Source organism: Hemitrygon akajei, chromosome 6 (assembly GCF_048418815.1).
Source record: "Hemitrygon akajei chromosome 6, sHemAka1.3, whole genome shotgun sequence".
Lineage (NCBI taxonomy): Eukaryota > Metazoa > Chordata > Chondrichthyes > Myliobatiformes > Dasyatidae > Hemitrygon > Hemitrygon akajei.
In genome coordinates this window covers 131,323,329-131,341,955 of record NC_133129.1, presented here as the reverse complement: position 1 = coordinate 131,341,955, position 18,627 = coordinate 131,323,329, and the positions used below count along the sequence as shown (strand labels likewise).

Here is an 18,627-nt window from a genome sequence, read left to right as displayed (position 1 = left end):
CTAATAACTTATGATGCATCAGCATTGAACTTTCGTCCTTTTTGTGTTCAGATCCCACCAGGGCATTACCCATTATTACATCATTAATCTCTTGCAGACCCTTATCTATCTCAACCATCCTCCAGCCTTGTATTTCTTTCCCCATTTCATTCTATTCCACAGAGGGTGTCTTGAAGATTTCATCATTGTGGATCTAGCCTTTGGAATTCCCTCTCTCTTACGTGCTTTCAATTTGCTCTTTTTCTTCCTCCCATCTCATTGTTTTCTCCCTCTCACTCCTCCCTTTTTCTTTTTCAGCCCTTGATCTCATTATCTCTTCCTTTGGCTTGTTATAAATTTTGTCTGATTATAGTTCTGTGAACTGCTTTATGTTCAATGTAATTTGTGGATGGCCATTTATTTCCCTGCACTTCTTTTCCACATGTGGAATTTCCATGTTTTCTTTTCAATGTTATGTGCTGCTCATGGAATACAGAGAAGAATGCCAGTGGGTTGTTACAATGGGGGGATGAGAGATCACAACACCTCTGTCATAAATTAATCTACTCCATAGACATGAAACTCCTGATAAATACTGGTGAAACTGTGGGCTGCCTTGTAACTACTTTAAGGATCACTAGCACTTGAATATATTGCTTTATACAAGAAATCTTTGAAGTCTTCCGTATGTCACACGCAGAGGTACCCTGCTTGCAGATGATTGGATAGGATAGCCAAATCAGTGATGATATAAATCAGTCCAAATCTTAATTAATAAACTGTGTGACTAAGTATTCTACAAGTCTGGATACAGATCTCTGGCAGAAAGTGACTCACTGCCCGTAGTTTGTGTCTGTCTCAGATCAGCCATGCATAATTTACCATAGTGATAAGATTCGCACAGTGTGTGCTTTATGTAGTTATCAGCGTTAATTCACACAGTTTTCCTTACTTCACTGCCAAATTCAGTGGGAGGGAGAGGTGACCATGAGCTGGAATTTTATCAGTGTACTTTGAGAAAGCTTTTAAGCACTTGGCACAGATTGTACAGATTCAAGCTTTTTTTCGTAGACGCAAACAAGAAAAGACCTCAAGTGGCTGATGAGAGGTTAACAGACTACTTACAGTTTGCAGATTATAAGAAAAGCTCTTATTTTCCCCCCTTTTCTTTGTCAAACTTGTTGATTCATGCCAAGAAATGGTTTCACAAGTGTGCTTCAGTACCCTATGGCTGCTCTTCGTATATTAGCATAAGCCGTGGATATTTTATTTGAGGTTGTTAACTACTTTGAAAGATAGACATAGGAGGGGGCTGTTAAAATGTACAGAGGTAAGATCAGGATGTAGAATAAAGCAAAGCTTTTTGGTTGCTACCATGTATGGGGCAGTAATTCAACATTTTGCTCTTCTTGCAGGAGAGCTTTCCTACATTGTTTTCTCATTTGCTTCTGTACAAATTTGATTTTCGGTTCAGCGGAACAACTGCTTGTTTGACTTTCAAGTTGTCCAGTTAGAAGCTGGCACAGGATTCTGATGGGATCTCAGCATAAAACAAATGAATGAATATTGCAATTCCAATTGCAAAGGCCTGGCCTTTATTGTATTCATTATATTTATTGAGATACAGTGCAGAATCGGCCCTTCAAGCTGCGCCACCAGCAACCCACTGATTTAATGGTGGCCTAATCATAGGACAATATCCAATGATCAATTAACCTACCAACCGGTTTGCCTTTGTACTGTGGGAGGGAAGTGGAGCATCCGGAGGAAACCCAAGCATTTCACAGGGAGGACATAAAAACTCCCTACAGAGGATCCGGGGACTGAACTCCAAACTCTGACACCCTAGCGGTTATACCATTCTTCTGACTGCTACGTTACTATGGTGCCAATTACTAATTTTAGCTGCTTGCAATCTAGGTTTTTTGTGTGTATTCTTTTATTTTTTTCCATATTCCAACTTCCAACCTTTCCTGATACAAAGGTTGGAGGTGTTGTGGATAGTGTGGAGGGCTGTCAGAGGTTACAGTGGGACATTGATAGGATGCAAAACTGGGCTGAGAAGTGGCAAATGGAGTTCAACCCAGATAAGTGTGAAGTGGTTCATTTTGGTAGGTCAAATATGATGGCAGTATATCGTATTAACAGCAAGACTTTTGGCAGTGTGGAGGATCAGAGGGATCTTGGGGTACGAGTCCATAGGACACTCAAAGCTGCTGCACAGGTTGACTCTGTGGTTAAGAAGGCATACGGTGCATTGGCCTTCATCAGTCATGGAATTGAGTTTAGGGATTGAGTTTAGGAGCTGAGAGGTAATGTTGCAGCTATATAGGACCCCGGTCAGAACCCATTTGGAGTACTGTGCTCATTTCTGGTCGCCTCACTACAGGAAGGATGTGGAAACCATAGAAAGGGTGCAGGGGAGATTTACAAAGATGTTGCCTGGATTGAGGGGCATGCCTTATGAGAATAGGTTAAGTGAACTTGGCCTTTTCTCCTTGGAGCGACGGAGGATGAAAGGTGACCTGATAGAGGTGTATAAGATGATGAGAGGCATTGATTGTGTAGATAGTCAGCGGCTTTTTCCCAGGGCTGAAATGGCTAGCACGAGAGGGCACAGTTTTAAGGTGCTTGGAGGTAGATACAGAGGAGATGTTAGGAGTACGTTTTTTACGCAGAGAGTGGTAAGTGTGTGGAATGGGCTGCTGGTGACGGTGGTGGAGGTGGATACGATAGGGTCTTTTAAGAGACTCCTGGGTAGGTACATGGAGCTCAGAAAAATAGAGGGCTATGGGTAACCCTAGGTAATTTCTAAGATAAGGACATGTTTGGCACAGCTTTGTGGGCTGAAGGGATTGTATTGTGCTGTAGGCTTTCTATGTTTCTATGTCTATGTTTCAACTTAATATAAGAATTCATAGAATAAGCAGCCATATTCCTCAAGGAGAAGGGCCAGAAGAATTTGTTTTGAAACTCTGTGCAGAATTGGCTTAGGGATGAGATATTTGTTGGCAACTATCTGAAACTCAGTATCTAGTCAAGTGACCTTGGATTCAAGACTGAATAATCCATATGTTATATTCTGTAACTTCAAAACAGTAAACTAATTCAAAGGAAACACTTGAGTCCAAGAAATGTGGGTGTAACTTCATTTTTATTTTAAGCAAGGTGCCCACATATCATGTGGTAGTGTGATGAGTGTGTATGCCATCTTGGACAATGTCGCCCATCCACTCCATAATGTACTGGTTAGGCACAGGAGTACATTCGCTCATTCCACTGAGATGCAACACTGAGCATCATAGGAAGTCATTCCTGCCTGTGGCCATCAAACTTTACACCTTCTCCCTCAGAGTATCAGACACCCTGAGCCAATAGGCTGGTCCTGGACTAATTTCCACTTGGCATAATTTACTTATTATTATTTAATTATTTATGGTTTTATATTGTTATATTTCTACACTGTTCTTGGTTGGTGTGACTGTAACGAAACCCAATTTCCCTCAGGATCAATAAAGTATGTCTGTCTGATGATGTATGCAATGAACATATTTTTACATATAACCTGTAATCAATAATATAAATGAGTTTGAATGCTTAATCAATATATATATACAAGATTATGCAAACATTACTGAAATATTAAATACATGGAACCACATCCTAAAAATTCCATAAATCCTCACAAGACAATGTTTTTAACACTTTTTGAATAGACTAAATCATGGATTATTGTTACAGCCTCTGCCATTTGAAATGAACACTTCATGGTCACTAACCGGTCAAGTTCTGCAGTGAATTTCAGATTCCATGCAGTACTGGCAGTATTTTTTTAATATGATTCTGATTGGTTTGTTGTCTCATTAATAATAAAGTGTGAGGCATCATTTCCTTATCCACACTTTTGAATATCCTGTAGATAAAGCCAATGGCTTTGAGCACACTGTCCATGTGTTGGATAAACTTTCAATAAACAGCAGGAATGCCAGCCCAGCTCTGAACTGAGCTTACAACCGCTCACCTGCTATTCTTCACTTTCTCTGTGTCTGCCAATATTGTACTGATGTGAGCGTTGTTGAAAGCCTACGTATTGCTTGATATGGATCATTTTATTTTCTCAGATATTAACGAGTGCCTGTCCAGCCCATGCTCCCATCATTGCTTTAACACTGAGGGAAGTTTCTACTGTACTTGTCCGGATGGGTTTCACCTAAGCGTGAACAACACCTGTACAGGTGAGTACAGAGAGAATGTACGGAGGACAATCAAGCGGCATTCCTTTATATGCTAAGTGGAATATGACAAGAATTCAGGTAGCAATATCCTCAGGGGTGAAAACAAAGCATTGCACTAATCTTCTGAAACCTGAGGTTATTTGGTTGCTTTAATCTGTTGAGGAATGTTTGTTATACAGTATATGGTGTTTGGGGGGAAAAAAGAGGCCAGACTTTTTAAATAATCAATTCCTCCTGCTGGAATAGAATTCAATGCATGTCAGTCATTTTCCTTTGTCTTTCCATTCTTAAATTTGGAAGGATTAAAAAAAGCTGGAAGTAGACAGAGGCTAAAACAGCATTTTTTTCAAGCCCATGTTGGGGCCAGTCTTTCAAGTTGTTCCCAGGTGTTATCCATCTTCTGTCTTCCAAGCGAAGATCCTTTCTCTCCCAGTCTTTGGAGATTCTCTTGTTCTTTTTGTAGCACTGGGATTTTATGGGATAGGTTGCTAGCCCACCGCTCCTCCTTTTTCAGCTGGGCTTGCTAATGGCCAACACTTCTCTTTCTGCAGCTGAGCTTGGGAGCACACTTGGCAGAGTTAGAAGAGAGTTAAAGTTTTACCTCAGTGATCTCTCCCTGTAAGTAGGGTAAATTAACATTGAAGTCATTTCTGAGACGTTGGAAAGGAGAATATTAGGTTAAATTTATTTGTAGTCCAGGAGCAGTATTGGTATGATACTTGTGCCAAAGCATCAATGTGTTAGTGGAACAGAAGTGGGCAGTGGTTGGAATTAGAAACATTGTGATTGCATTGAGGAACTTGTGTCGATGTGCAGCACTTAAGCCAGGAGGACCCGATTCCATTGTTATTTAAAGGAATTTGAGCACAGTTCAAATGCTATACTCTGTTTTTGAAGTTTTTTTTTACCAGGATTACAATTGAGAGTTTTGGTTAATACAGATAATTGTTATGGTGGCTGAGTTTCTTGACCAACTCATTTCTCTATGGAGATCGCCCTGAGAATTCTCATGAGACAAGAGGACAGCCAGTGGTCAGCGAAGAAACAAACTGAACTACAGTAGAGGGGTGGGATACAAAAGGTGTTACTGTAGCACATTTGGGGGAGCATTAGAGTAATGATTTCCTCAGTTTCAGCAATCATGTCTCCAGCATCATAGCCAATTGGCAAAACTAATATCATTGCATGTTGCAGTCTGGACAACTAGATACATTGACTTTTTCTCCTTCAATTTAATTCGTGAAGGCCTATGTTGTATGTGGGGTGATGAAATGAGATTTGAAGAATCAGTAAAAACTTAATTTTGCCTCTTCCAGTCCCTTTCAGACTGCTTAGGGAACATGACTGATGTTGGCACTCATTGCTTTCCCAAAGGATAGCCACAAACATTATAGGGCACTTCTCAAACCCCGGAACCATTGAATGGTTTCATGATCCCCACCGACTCCAATATCTGCTTTTCCTGCTGTTGTAAACTGGCACATGACACTGACAGTGTGTCTAACCTCCAATTCCTACTTTCTCAATAATTGTCATTACAATTTAATATTTTGTAAGTGCTCCGTGCCTCCCCATCTTCACTGTTTCTAGCATTAATTAGTCGCATACAGTGCACCACTATGAAAAGAGGTTAATAGCATATGACTTGTTCTGCTTGGACTGAAGAGTTCCCTAAGATGTTTCTTTTGAAGAATGAGCTGTAAGTTAAGAGAAAGATGAATAACTTCAATCAGAGAATGCTTGGAACTACTTTCTTGATGGTCCCTGGACAGTGTTTCAGAATTGTGGCGCAAACTAATTTCATGAGTTTGTGCCTCTACATTTTCTTGTTCTTCTAACCAGATAATTCTGCCACTTGTCCTTGTTCCAACTGCATTTTCTGGAGATTTAACAATCACTATGCAGTTTTAGATAGAAATGTTATGCCCTATCAATACATCCATACTGACGTACTGAGCTATAATGCATTATTTTACAGAACGTCCACCTGCCCCGGTTGCAATAATGGAAACTCTGAAGCAACCTTTGCCAGCTGCTATTCGAGCCACTCCCTGGACACCACCAACATCTTGCTGGCATAATGGGAACTTGCAACAGGATGGTAGTACCTGGACGGTGTCGGAATGTGTTGAATGCACTTGTCGGGTAAGAGGTTCCAGGTTTTTGTTTAATTTCTGTGGGGTTGCCTCAGCTGTGTGTGAACTTTGGCCTTCAATTTTGGAAGACGGGCTGGGCATGGTGCAGACACTTCACAAGAGGATTTTGCTTCATCCCTTAGGGAGTCTAGGCTGGGAGCCATTCTGCCTTGACGCCCCCATATACCTTTCAGTGAATGGTTTGCTTATTTAAGTTCATTGCCCAGGAAGACTCTTTTAAGAAATTTCCATTAATTATATTAGAGAGAATATAAGTGGCAGAACTGAAGGTATATTGAAGAAACTGATTAACTTATAAATGCTAAGCACATTGATTTCACTCTTCTATCCTCCATACCCTCTCTATACATTATTTTAGATTCTCTATTCTCAGTGCACTGCAACTCCCATAGTGCAACCCAGATGATAAGATGTAAATTTGGTTGTCCCTAAGCACAGAACTCCCAATTTTTGATTAACCCATGCTCAGAGATTGCAAAGCACGCCTGTAAGCTGTGTGTTGCCTGGTAATTATACTGATTTCCACATGCACCCTTCACTAACCACTGTGTTGGGCAGTGGATCGTTTGATTAGGACTCCCAGAATGATTTGCGAGGATCATTTAACGCTGGTTGGCACTAGTTAACGCTAAAATGTTAGTAAGCTGTTGGAAACACTCAGCAGATCCCAGCATATCTGTGGGGAAAGAACCAGTTCACATTAAACTGGGAGAAGCAGGGCTCAATGCCAGAAGTGGAGCACTAAAATCCTGGATGCTGATTCACATACATAAATCTCCAGGCTAGTGACTGTAACTTTCAATTAATATATCCCGTCCAATGCATTCAGAGACTTTATGACTGCACTTAGTGGATTTACCACACCCAAGTGTTCACCAGTTAACAAGGATAGTACCTAGAATTATAGGTTTGCCTCACACCACCTGCCAGAATATACATATCCACTGTTTCAAGTAGGCTTCAATCATACCAATGCCCTAGAATAATTGTAGTAACCTGCCTCAATGATGGGTCCAGCAGCACAATAACATGCATTGAGAGGCTGTTCACGAAACATATCACCTCCTGCTTGAGGAGTGCCTTGCATCTACTCCAATTTGCCTGTCGTCATAACAGGTCAACAGCAGGTGCCATTTGACTTCACTCAGCTCTGGAGCATCTGGACAGTCAACATGCATACATCAGGATGCTTTTCATTTAATAGAGCTTTCCATTCGACAACTTCCCCTCAAAGCTAATCAGTAAACTTCACGACCTATTTCTAAGTACCTTCTTGTGCAATTGAATCCTCAATTTCCTCCCTTGCAAACCCCAGTCAGCTTGGATTGGCAAAAACATCCCGTCCACAATCACCTTCAACGCAGGTGCACCACAAAACTATGAGCTTAGTCCTCTGCTCTACTCACTTTATACTTATGACTGTATAGCTAAATACAGCTCCAACACCATATTTAAATTTCTCAATGACACCATTATTTTTAGTTAAATCAAAGGCGGTTACGAATTGTCATATAGGAGTGACATTGAAAATTTGGTTAGAAGGTGCCACAACATCAACCTCTCATTCATTGCCAGCAAAACCAATGAGCTGAGTATTGACTACAGGAGGAAAAAACTGGAGTTCCGTATGCCAGCTCCTCATTTGGGGTTCAGTAACTTTGAATTCCTTGGTGCTAGCATCTTGCAGGATCTGTCCTGAGACCAGCATGTAAATGGCACAGTTGTACCTCTACTTTCTCAGATGTTGGCGCAGATTCAGTATGTCATCTAAAACCTTGACATACTTCCATAGATGCACAGTGGAGAGTACCCTGACTGGTTGGATCATGGCCTGATATGGAAGCACCATGCCCAAGAATGGAAAAGCTTCCAAAGAGTGGTGGTACAGCCCAGCCCATCACAGGAAAAGCCCTCCCCACCATTGAGTATATCTACAAGGAGCACTGTCAGAAGGAAACACCATCAAGGACCCCAACCATCCAGGCAGTCCTCTCTTCTCACTGTTGCTATCAGGAAGGAAGTATGGGAGTCTCAGGCCCCTCACCACCAGGTTCACAAACAGTTATTACCCTTCAACTATCAGTCTCCTGAACCAGTGAGGATACTTCACTCACCTCAACACTGAACTCAACCTATGGACTTACTTTCAAGGACTCTACAACTCATATTCTCTGTGTTATTTAGTTACTTTGTGCTTATTATATTTTTATTTGCACAGTTTGTCATCTTGCCAGTCTTTGTGTGTAGTTTCTAATTTATTCTTTTGCATTTCTTTGTTCTATTAGGAATGCCTGCAAAAATGAATCTCGGGGTAGTATATAGTGAAGCATATGCACTTCGATAATAAATTTGCTTTTTGAAGTGTTTTTGGAACATCATTCAAATAGCTGGTTCAATACATTCAGATAATTCGTATTCTCTTAGAGACTGATGCCCAAATAGAAACGTGTAGAACTAACCACAAAGGGACAGGTTACAGCATGAGCTAATCTTCATGGAGAAGACATTACTGGAAAATTCAATGTCGAAACTTTGGCCAGGAGAGGGCTGAAACAAAGTAAAATAACCTTATCAGCTGCCAGTTGTTCACACATCCCACCATCTACTAACTATTAACTACCAATTTCTTCTGCTTTAGAGGTAGGAAATGGATATACAGATGTACATCTTATTTTTGTTGTCCTCAGCTTTGTGATGTACAAGGTGAGCAAACTTGCAAGGCGTGATGGGAAAAAGCATGGAGACCATGATGGTAAGGAAGCAAAATCACCTGATAATACACTCACAGTTATCAGCTCAGATATTAAATCTGCACAATTTGAAGCAATAAAGGGCACAAAAGTCGGATTGCTGGAGTTTGATGTTAAACATAGATTCTGTCGGAAATGACTCAGAATAATATTTGCATATGACAGCTTCCAGAGGAAGGCTAACAAATGATCTCATTTGCATCAAGTCATAAAGCCAGCGTTTGCCAGCACAACTTTGTGCATGATTTAAAGCTGAGCTCTTCAGATGTGGCAATGATGCCAATTGCATTCATCCACATGATGACGGATTGACATAGCGGCTCTCGATCCAGCACAATTGGCTGCAGCCCAGAACCTGACTGCGGCAGAGTGAGCTCAGACTGCTGTCCTGCTATGTCAGTTTGCAAGTTGAGATGATTGCTCCCCTGGCTGCGGACTGCAGTGTTTAAAGGAAGCAAGAGGATATGACAGCAATGTGTCATCCAGCTGGATTTGTTGAAGTGTCAGCCTAGGGAATGGTGGAGGTGTAGACCATTATACAACACATGTAGAACAGTTATGCAATGAATGTGGAGCACTCTAAGCCCCTGGGCGGAAAACATGGTTATTTGTTGAAAATGTTTCAGTAGAATAGATGAAACTGGCAAAACTGCAAAAGGAGACACATTCCTGCCTCACAAAGTAATATCCTGTGAGGAAGAATGAGAACTGCACTGGTTAATCATGGCAACATCTTGTGGACTACTGACTAAAGTTATAAATATGCCTCTTCTGAATTACTCTCACTGCAACCTGCAGACTGTAATTTCCCTTTAAACAAAATACTTTTGAAAAGTCTTAATGGCCTAGTGATTTCATGATCTTCTGAAGGACTCAGTGAACTGAACTCTCAAGCCTGCAGATTCAGCACCTTTCAGTGGATGAAGGTACTGTACATCACTATAGCTGGAAGAGAGGGAGGAGGAGAGGACTCCAAGCCAGGCTGAAAAAAACCAAGTAGTGGAAACTCCTCTACCCAGCATCTTGTTAACAAATGTACAGTCACTGTAGAACAAGCCTGAGGACCTAAGGGTGAGATTGCTGTATCGGAAGGAAATGAAGTGTTGTGTTCTGTGTTGCACAGAGGCATGGCTAACTGAATATTTTGGATTTGGGATCAGACCCGAGGGCATCGTAATGCACAGGATGGAATGATCTGCTGATTCAGAGAAGGCAAAAGGTGGGGACCTGTGTTTCAGGATAACTGTGGTACTCTGACTTGTTCTTGATCTTGTTTCACTCTTGTTACCCCGACAAGGAACATCTAATGATTAAATTCCATCCATTCTATGAGAGTTCCATCTATAATATGAGAGTTCTCCTCCCTGATCTGAACTGCATTTTACATACTGCCAAAAGCTGGCACTAACCAGACACTCAAGATATTGAAAGCTGCCACCAAATTGTTTATTGAATATTGTTTGCTGTCACAAACAAAATCAGCCCATCCGGCACATTTCAAATGATAGTCAGGGACTTCAATCAAGCTTGTTTGAATTACTCTCTGCACAATTGTCATCAGCATATAACCTGCAGCACACTCAACTACAGCTATGCTACAATTAGGAATGCCTACTGTTCCATGCCAAGACCACTCTTTGGGAAATCTGATCTTGACTGTCTTTCTCCTACCTACATATAGTCAGAGACTAAAGAGCAAGGCTCCAGAGAAAAATACAACAATGAGTTGATCGTGGGAGTCAGAGGAGTGGCTACAGGATTGCAATGGTCTGCAACTTGTTCAAGGTCTTATCAGTGGATCTGAATTAATAGACCATGGTTGTCATAGACTATATTAAGACAATGCGTTTCCACAAAATCATTCAGTCATCTTCAACCAGAAGCCCTAGATGTACCATGAGATTCGCCATCTGCTGAGGGCCAGATCAATGGCATTCAGGTCTGGCAACCAAATAAGATACAAGAGGCCCGTGTGCAAAGTGACAATTCTGGACCAAAATCGAGTCTCTGGGGGGGATGCTCAACAATTGTGGCAAGGCCTGAATGCTATTTCCTCTTACAAAATGAAACTAAGCGACGTAAGTATCAATGGGGCTTTGCTCCGAGATGAACTTAATGCCTCTTATGGACGAACCTTCATGAACTCCCACAGCCCCAGATGACCCTGTGATTCTAGTCTCTGAGGCCAACATGAGAGCAGTTTTCAGGAGGCTGAACTCATGGAAGACATCCGGCCCGAATAGGGTACCTGGCTGAGTACTAAAGACCTTTGCTGCTCAACTGGCTGGAGTATTCACCTGTGTTGTTAACCTCTCACCTCAGCTGTCTGAGGTACCCATCTACTCCTAGCAGGCTTCAATTATACCTGTATTGGAGAAGAATATGGTAACCTGCCTGAATGACTGTTGTTCTTACGTCCACCACGATGACTGCTTTGAGAGGTTGGTAATGAAACACACTAACTCTTGCCTGAGAAGTGACTTGGATCCATTCCAATTTGCCCACCAGCACAACCAGCCCTCAGCAAATGCCACTTCATTGGCTCTTCACTCAAACCTAGAACATCCGGACAGCAAAGATGCATACATCAGGATGCTCTATTGACTACAATTCAGCATTCAACACCATCATCCTCCAGACTAATCACCTGGCTTCAGGACATTGGCCTCAATTACTCCTTGTGCAATTAGATCCTCAATTTCCTCACTTGCCAACACCAGCCAGTTCGGATTGGCAACAACATCTCCTCCACTATCTCCATTAGTGAAGGTGCACCATAAAACTATATGCTTAGCCCCCTTGTTCTCCTTACTTTATACTTATAACTGTGAGGCTAAGCACAGCTCCAGGCCGCACCACTGTTGTTGGCTGAATCAAAGGTGAAGATGAATCAGCATATAGGAGGGAGATTGAAAATCTGGCTGAGTGGAGCCACAACGACAACCTCTTACTCAATGTCAGCAAGACCAAGGAGCTGATTATTGACTTCAGGAGGAGGAAACCAGAGATCCATGAGCCAGTCCTCATCGGAGAATCAGGGGTGTAGAGGGTCAGCAACTTGAAGTTCCTCCCTGTCATTTCAGAGGATTTTTCCTGGGCCCAGCATGTAAGTGAAATTACAAAGAAATTGTGATGCCAATACTATCTTAGAAGTTTACAAAGATTCGGCATGAAATTAAAACTTGGACAAACTTCCACAGTTGGGTGTTGCAAGTATATTGACTGGTCATATTATAGGCTTGTATCGAAACACCAATGCCCTGGAACAGAAAACCCCGCAAAATGTATTGGATATAGCCCAGCCCATCTCAGGTAAAGCCTCCCAACCATCGAGCATGTCTACACGGAGCACTGCCACAGGAAAGCAGCATCGATCATCAAGGACCCCTACCACCCAGGCTATGTTCCCTTCTTGCTGCTGCATTCACAAAGAAGGCACAGGAGCCTCAGGGCCCACACCACCGGATTCAGGAACAATTATCCCTCAGTCATCAGGTTCTTAAACCAAAGGGAATAACTTCACTCAACTTCACCTGTCTCATCATTGAACTGCCCTCCCAACCTATGAACTCACTTTCAAAGAACACTTCATCAATCGTTCCATATATTTATTCGTCATTTACTTACTGTTATGTTCTCACTTAGTTGCCTTGTGCACATTGGTTGTTTGTCCGTCTTGTGTGCAGTTTCTCATTGACTCTATTGTGTTTCTTGGACTAACTGTGTATGTCCGCAAGAAAACAAACCTCAGGATTGTATGTGGTGACTTTGATAATAAATTCACTTTGAATTTGAACCTTGGACTGTCTCCACATCAGAATTTGTGTGCCTAGCCAAGAAAAAGAGGAAATCCAGCTGAAGTTATCTGCATCTTAAACTCTTCCATCATTTAAACTGAGCACATTCCATTGTGTTTTTGGTATGGAATGCTCAGCCTAAGTTGAGAGAAAAAACATTCCCTCTGTGTTAACTTGCCTTGCATTGTATGATTTAATTAATGATAGCTGTCGTGCTGTAGAGAATGGCCAAAAAGACAAGGGTCTGTACCTCATTGATACAGTTCTGTTCACGTTCTTTGCTTTTCAAACACTCAGATAATGGAGGAAATGAGCTTTATGTGGATTCCCTGGGATTGCAGTTAAACTGGCTGCACAAGGAACAAGAACAAAGCCTGGGATTTTCCTCTTCTGCTGTCTATCCTCCTCCCATATCTGAACACTGCTTTTACAGTTAAAGGTTATTGCCAGTGCTCTGTCATCCAGGACAAGAGGTTATGATGTCAAGTCCATCACTGACATATACTCCAGGAGTATTTAGGACTGCTGACGGTACTGTACTATGTTTGAGATACTAACACAAGGCCAATGATGAAAGAGAGAAATCTCAAGGCACTACTTCAAAGAGAAGAATTCTCCCCAATATCCTGACCAATATGTTCACATCTGTTAACCTCACTAACACAGATTACCTGTTATTTCATTGCTCAGTGTGTGCTTTGTTTGCACAGATTATCTGCTGTTTTCTACAGAACACCTGTTGCCACAATTCAGAAGTACTTATCTAGCTTAAGACAATTCAGGACATAAAAGCTGATGGTATAAATACTTGCCCTGCTTTGCCTTCTTCTCCTTTCCCTTTAATATATCAGTAACTGCATAAGAATTTAATTTTGTTTTCCCTTCTATCTCTTTACCTCTGCTAGTTGGGATTAGTCTCCTGCACCACATGCCCACCACTGCCTTGTATCAAGACGGAGATGGTGCCAGGGCTCTGCTGCCCTGCTTGCAAATGTAAGTAAATTCTTTAAACCTAAGTTATCGATGAGTGTGACAAATGCCAAGAGTTCACCATCATTCTTTTTTGACCCCTTCCCTCTTGATAACTCTGTGTTTCTTTCGGATGTTTTCCCTGACACAATGTCCGCTATAGTTTGCTGGAATTGGGGAGTTTCATGTATGTCATCGGGCTTAGGCCTGTTCCTTTCCAAGGCTAGTTAACAAATACTTGAGGACTTCAGTTAAAGGATGGGGTTGTTAGCAGAGTACTTCTCTTTAATGCTCCTTCTTGGTATTCTAATCTAAATTTAACTGAGTAAGCCAATGTATCTGAATGCCGACCCGGACAGCTTTTCTGTAATATTTCCACATGCACTCGCCCCACTCTAAGCCATTGGACAATGATCTGGATCAGGATTTTAAACTGACTAACACTGAGCTCCAAACTGATGATCCCAATTGCACTTGAGCGAAGAGATCCCAGCACCACTTGTCAATGATACCAGCTCACCTTAGCAGCCCTTCTGGTTGAACAGAGTGAAGATTTAAAGCTTGTCTGTGTGAGTTTTTCTAATGTGCTCAATCAGTTCCTTTTTTGTAAAATTGCAATTAACATTTGCATATCTTTTTTCTTTTACTGTTATATTTACTTATATTGTCAATAAATTGACCATGGTTTATAATGTATGCGTAGTTAACTTTTTTTTAATAGAGTGCCGATGGCTCTGTTTATTTACCCTGCTGTTAGAATATATGATTGTGGAACGTTGTCGGTAACTTATTATTTAAGGGTAACATCTTTTGCAAAGCTCCTCCCCACACCTGAACAGAGGTAATCCTTCTGGCGGTATATTTCCAAGATTTCCATCCATGGCTCAATGTGCCTTGAACCTGGGTGAGTTCTCCCCTGAAATTCAGCAGCATCTTTGTAAATTCAGGAGGAAAATCTTTCAGGAAGGGATTTACTTTTGAGAGCCAAATGAATGTTGAATGCTACCTTGAAAGTTTGAAAGTTTGCAATCTTTCTTGAATGCTACCTTGAAAGTTATTTCAGGAACAGTAGAAAACAGATTATTTTTCATGGGATGTCAAAGCACTCAGCCATTTTATAACGGAAGAGCATTTTTTATATTTTGTATTGAATTTAGAATGCTGGTTCTGAGGTTGTGTATTCATTTGGAAGGGGCTTCTTGAGCTTCTCCAGTTGGTTTAAAATAATTTGGGACATCCATCCAACTTTTAGGAGAAATTTTGTATATTCCTTAAGCTGCACGTTCTGTTTTCTGCATATTACAGCCAAAATCGCCACAAAAGTCAGAGCAGATTTTAGCTTTAAGAAAACTTTGCCCCCATCCGTTACATTCCAAACATATAATTTGAGCTTTTTGTCTCACCAACAAAATATGAGACAACCAGTAATGTGAGATCCATTGGTTTGTATGATGTCTTTCTAGACAGAACACTCAAGAGGATTGACACAGGAGATACTAAAAATATTTATATGTTACATCTGAGACAGATTTCAGATCCAAGCTGTGCTCTAGAACATGAGCAGAATAGACTTGGTTGACATTTTATCGTAGCAGTAAAAGTGCCGTCTTTCTGATAAGATGGTAAACCTGCCTGCCAGAAAGTGATCCATACGGTCATATGAAGGTATTATGAAGGTCTTGCTAGAACTCCTCAAACAACAACACTATCTGGTTTGTCAATCTCATCAATGATCATTTCTATTTATTTATTGGGATACAGTGCTGGATAGTCCTCTACGGCCCTTCAGGCCATGCCATTCCTGATTTAACCTTAGCCTAATCAAGGGACCATTTACAATGACCCTACCAATCGGTACGTCTTCCTACTGTGGGAAGAAACCCAGAGGAAACCCACCCAGTCACAGGGAGAACGTACAAACTCTTTACAGGCAGCGGCGGGAATTGAACCCAGGCTGCCTGTACTGTAAAGCGTTGTGCTAATCACTACGCTACTGTGCCACCCCAAAATTCACTTGAAATTAGCTAACACCTTTTGCTGACATGCCAATGAAATTTCACTTTGAAAAATGATTATTTATATTGTCAGCAAATTAACCATGTTTTATAATATATTCATAGTTATTTTATTACGAGCCATCAGCATTATTTTTGGTACATCCTATTCTTCTGTTGTGTAGTTTTAATTGCACTGAATAAAACTGTGTTTCTGTCGATATTGGTGGATGATAAAGAAAACCAGTCCTTACTGAATCCATAGTTGGTTCTATAGGTGGTGAGATTACAATTGCAGAGGAGTGGAACCTGATCTTCTTGGAAGAATAAATAAAAGTTTCTGTTAATTTGCAAAAGAATAAGTTTTTTTTGTATTGAAGATAAAACCATTGAAGATGGGGAACATATTGTTAAAGTGAGGCAAAGTCCATTTACCAAATTAACAAGTACTTCTGGAAGAAATGTATTGGTGTACCATTCTTCAAATAAATAGATTGGAGCGAATGTAAATATTACAGAAGAATGAAGTTAGTAAATGTAATGGAAAACTGTTTACTCAGACACTGTAAAACCAGCACAAAGCTCTTTGTGATAAACTGATTACAGAGGTACTTTTAGAATACTGCAATTGTTATACAACTTCATCGATTTTAAGCAGGCTATTAACTGTGCTTCTGCAGAGGTGATGTGGCATATAATATTCCCGAGAAACTTGTCATATTGATTAAAACCATCTATAATGAATTCCTGAGCACTGTTTAGTGGACAGGGAATGAATGGTTTACATCATTTAGGGTGAGACAAGATTTCACCTGATTTATTTCATCACCATAGAAATTTGTAAATAATCATTCATTAAAAAACAATATTCAAAGGTTCATTTATTATTAAAGTACACAACTCTGAAATTCTTATTCTCTGGGTAGCCATGAAACCAAGAAAGAAAAGAAAGGCAGCACGATCATCAACCTGCAACTTCCACCTCCCCGCACAAAAAAATGAACAAAATCAGAACAGGAATATCAACCCCCAAATTCCCCCCTCCCCCACAGAAAAATGAACAAAATCATAACAGGAATATCAACCCCCAAATTCCCCCCTCCCCCACAGAAAAATGAACAAAATCATAACAGGAATATCAACCCCCAAATTCCCCCCTCCCCCACAGAAAAATGAACAAAATCATAACAGGAATATCAACCCCCAAATTCCCCCCTCCCCCACAGAAAAATGAACAAAATCAGAACAGGAATATCAACCCCCAAATTCCCACCTCCCCCACAGAAAAAAATGAACAAAATACAACAACCACATTGACCCCCAAATCCCTCTGTCTCCCATACAAAAAAAAAGAGAGAGACTGGGTAAAGAACAGAGAATGCAAAAAAATATATAAGACCAAAACAAGTCTATAGTCCAAGTCCACAGAAAACCTGGACAACACTCTCTGGCCACAGCAGCATGCTCTCCCCTCCCGGGTAGCATAGCAGAGTGGTCCTCAGCAATCAAAAGGCAGGCAGCTGGTGCTCACCTTCTGTAATCAACTCGATGCTTCAATCTCCCTCATCGCTTTAATTGGTGAAATGGAGTCAAACACTGGCTTACGCCCTGTCCCGCGTCCAGCCCACCATGAAGTTCGCGCACACTGCCTCTGCCCTCCGGAATCCCCTTGGAGAATGCAGAGTAGTAGAACACCCAAACGATCTCCAAACTGCAAATCATAGGCTCCAACAGTTTCGGAGTCACATCCAAGATGAGAAGCAAATATAAAAGACATACAAAAAGTGAAATATATGGTTTCATGACCTATCCAGAGGATGTCAATGAAAGGAGCATTTTACACAGCTGCCATCTTGACCAGAAGAGAATCTCTTGATGTAGAAAGAATTTAACCAACTTTAGATTAACTGATGATACTAAATGTACAATGTCTAAAGTAAATTTGCAAAGATTAATATATTTTCACCTTCTGTATCAATTATTTTTTTCCAGTCAAGACGGCACCTGCGTATAATTCTCCTTCAGTCAACATCTTCTGGATAGATCATGAAACAATATATTTTACTTCTTTTCTGTCCTTTACATTTTTTTTCAACTTGGATATGATTATGGAACTGTTGGAGTCTGTGATTTGCTGTTTCAAGTTTGTTTGGGTGCTCCAGCTCCAAGGGGATTCCGGAAGGCAAAGGAAGCATATGTGAATCTCAAGGTGGGCAGGCCAAAGGATGGCTGTGAGCTGATATTTGGCTCCATTTCACCGATTAAAACTTGAATTGTTCGCTAATTAAAAGCAATGAGGGATTTTGAAACATTGAGTCGAATACATAAGTTTGGAGATAGTTTGGGTGTTCCAGAGCTTCCAGAGAAGATTCCAGGAGACCGAGGCAGTGTGTGTGAACCTCATGGCGGGCAGGTTACGGGAGGGGGTGCAAGCCCATGTTTGACTCCATTTTGCCAATTAAAGCTTCATTTGTGCACCGATTATAGCAACAAAGGAGACTGAAGTATCAAAGTGAGTGTAGAGGGTGAGCACTGGCTTGCTGCCTTTTGATTGCTGAGGATCACTCTGTTGTGCTACCGGAGAGGGGGGAGGCTGGCTCAGTACCTGAAGAATGTCCAGGTTTTCTGCATTTTGGGTGTGGACGTGGACTGTAGACTTTTCTTTGTCTTAAAGTTTTTTTGTATTCTGTGTTTTTCACCCAGTCTTTCTCATGTTGATTTTGTGTAGGGGGTGTGGGTTTGGGATT

The 18,627-nt window shown here is 41.1% G+C and overlaps 1 protein-coding gene across 1 annotated transcript in view; it reads left to right on the top strand.

Moving 5' to 3' along the window:
- LOC140729473 (kielin/chordin-like protein) overlaps positions 1–18,627 on the top strand; it is a 354,219-nt gene that overhangs the window by 239,828 nt on the left and 95,764 nt on the right. Inside the window, exons 16-18 of the mRNA XM_073049248.1 lie at positions 4,101–4,214; positions 6,193–6,359; positions 13,823–13,910. Coding sequence (XP_072905349.1) covers positions 4,101–4,214; positions 6,193–6,359; positions 13,823–13,910 — 369 coding nt within the window. The remainder of the gene's footprint in view (positions 1–4,100; positions 4,215–6,192; positions 6,360–13,822; positions 13,911–18,627) is intronic.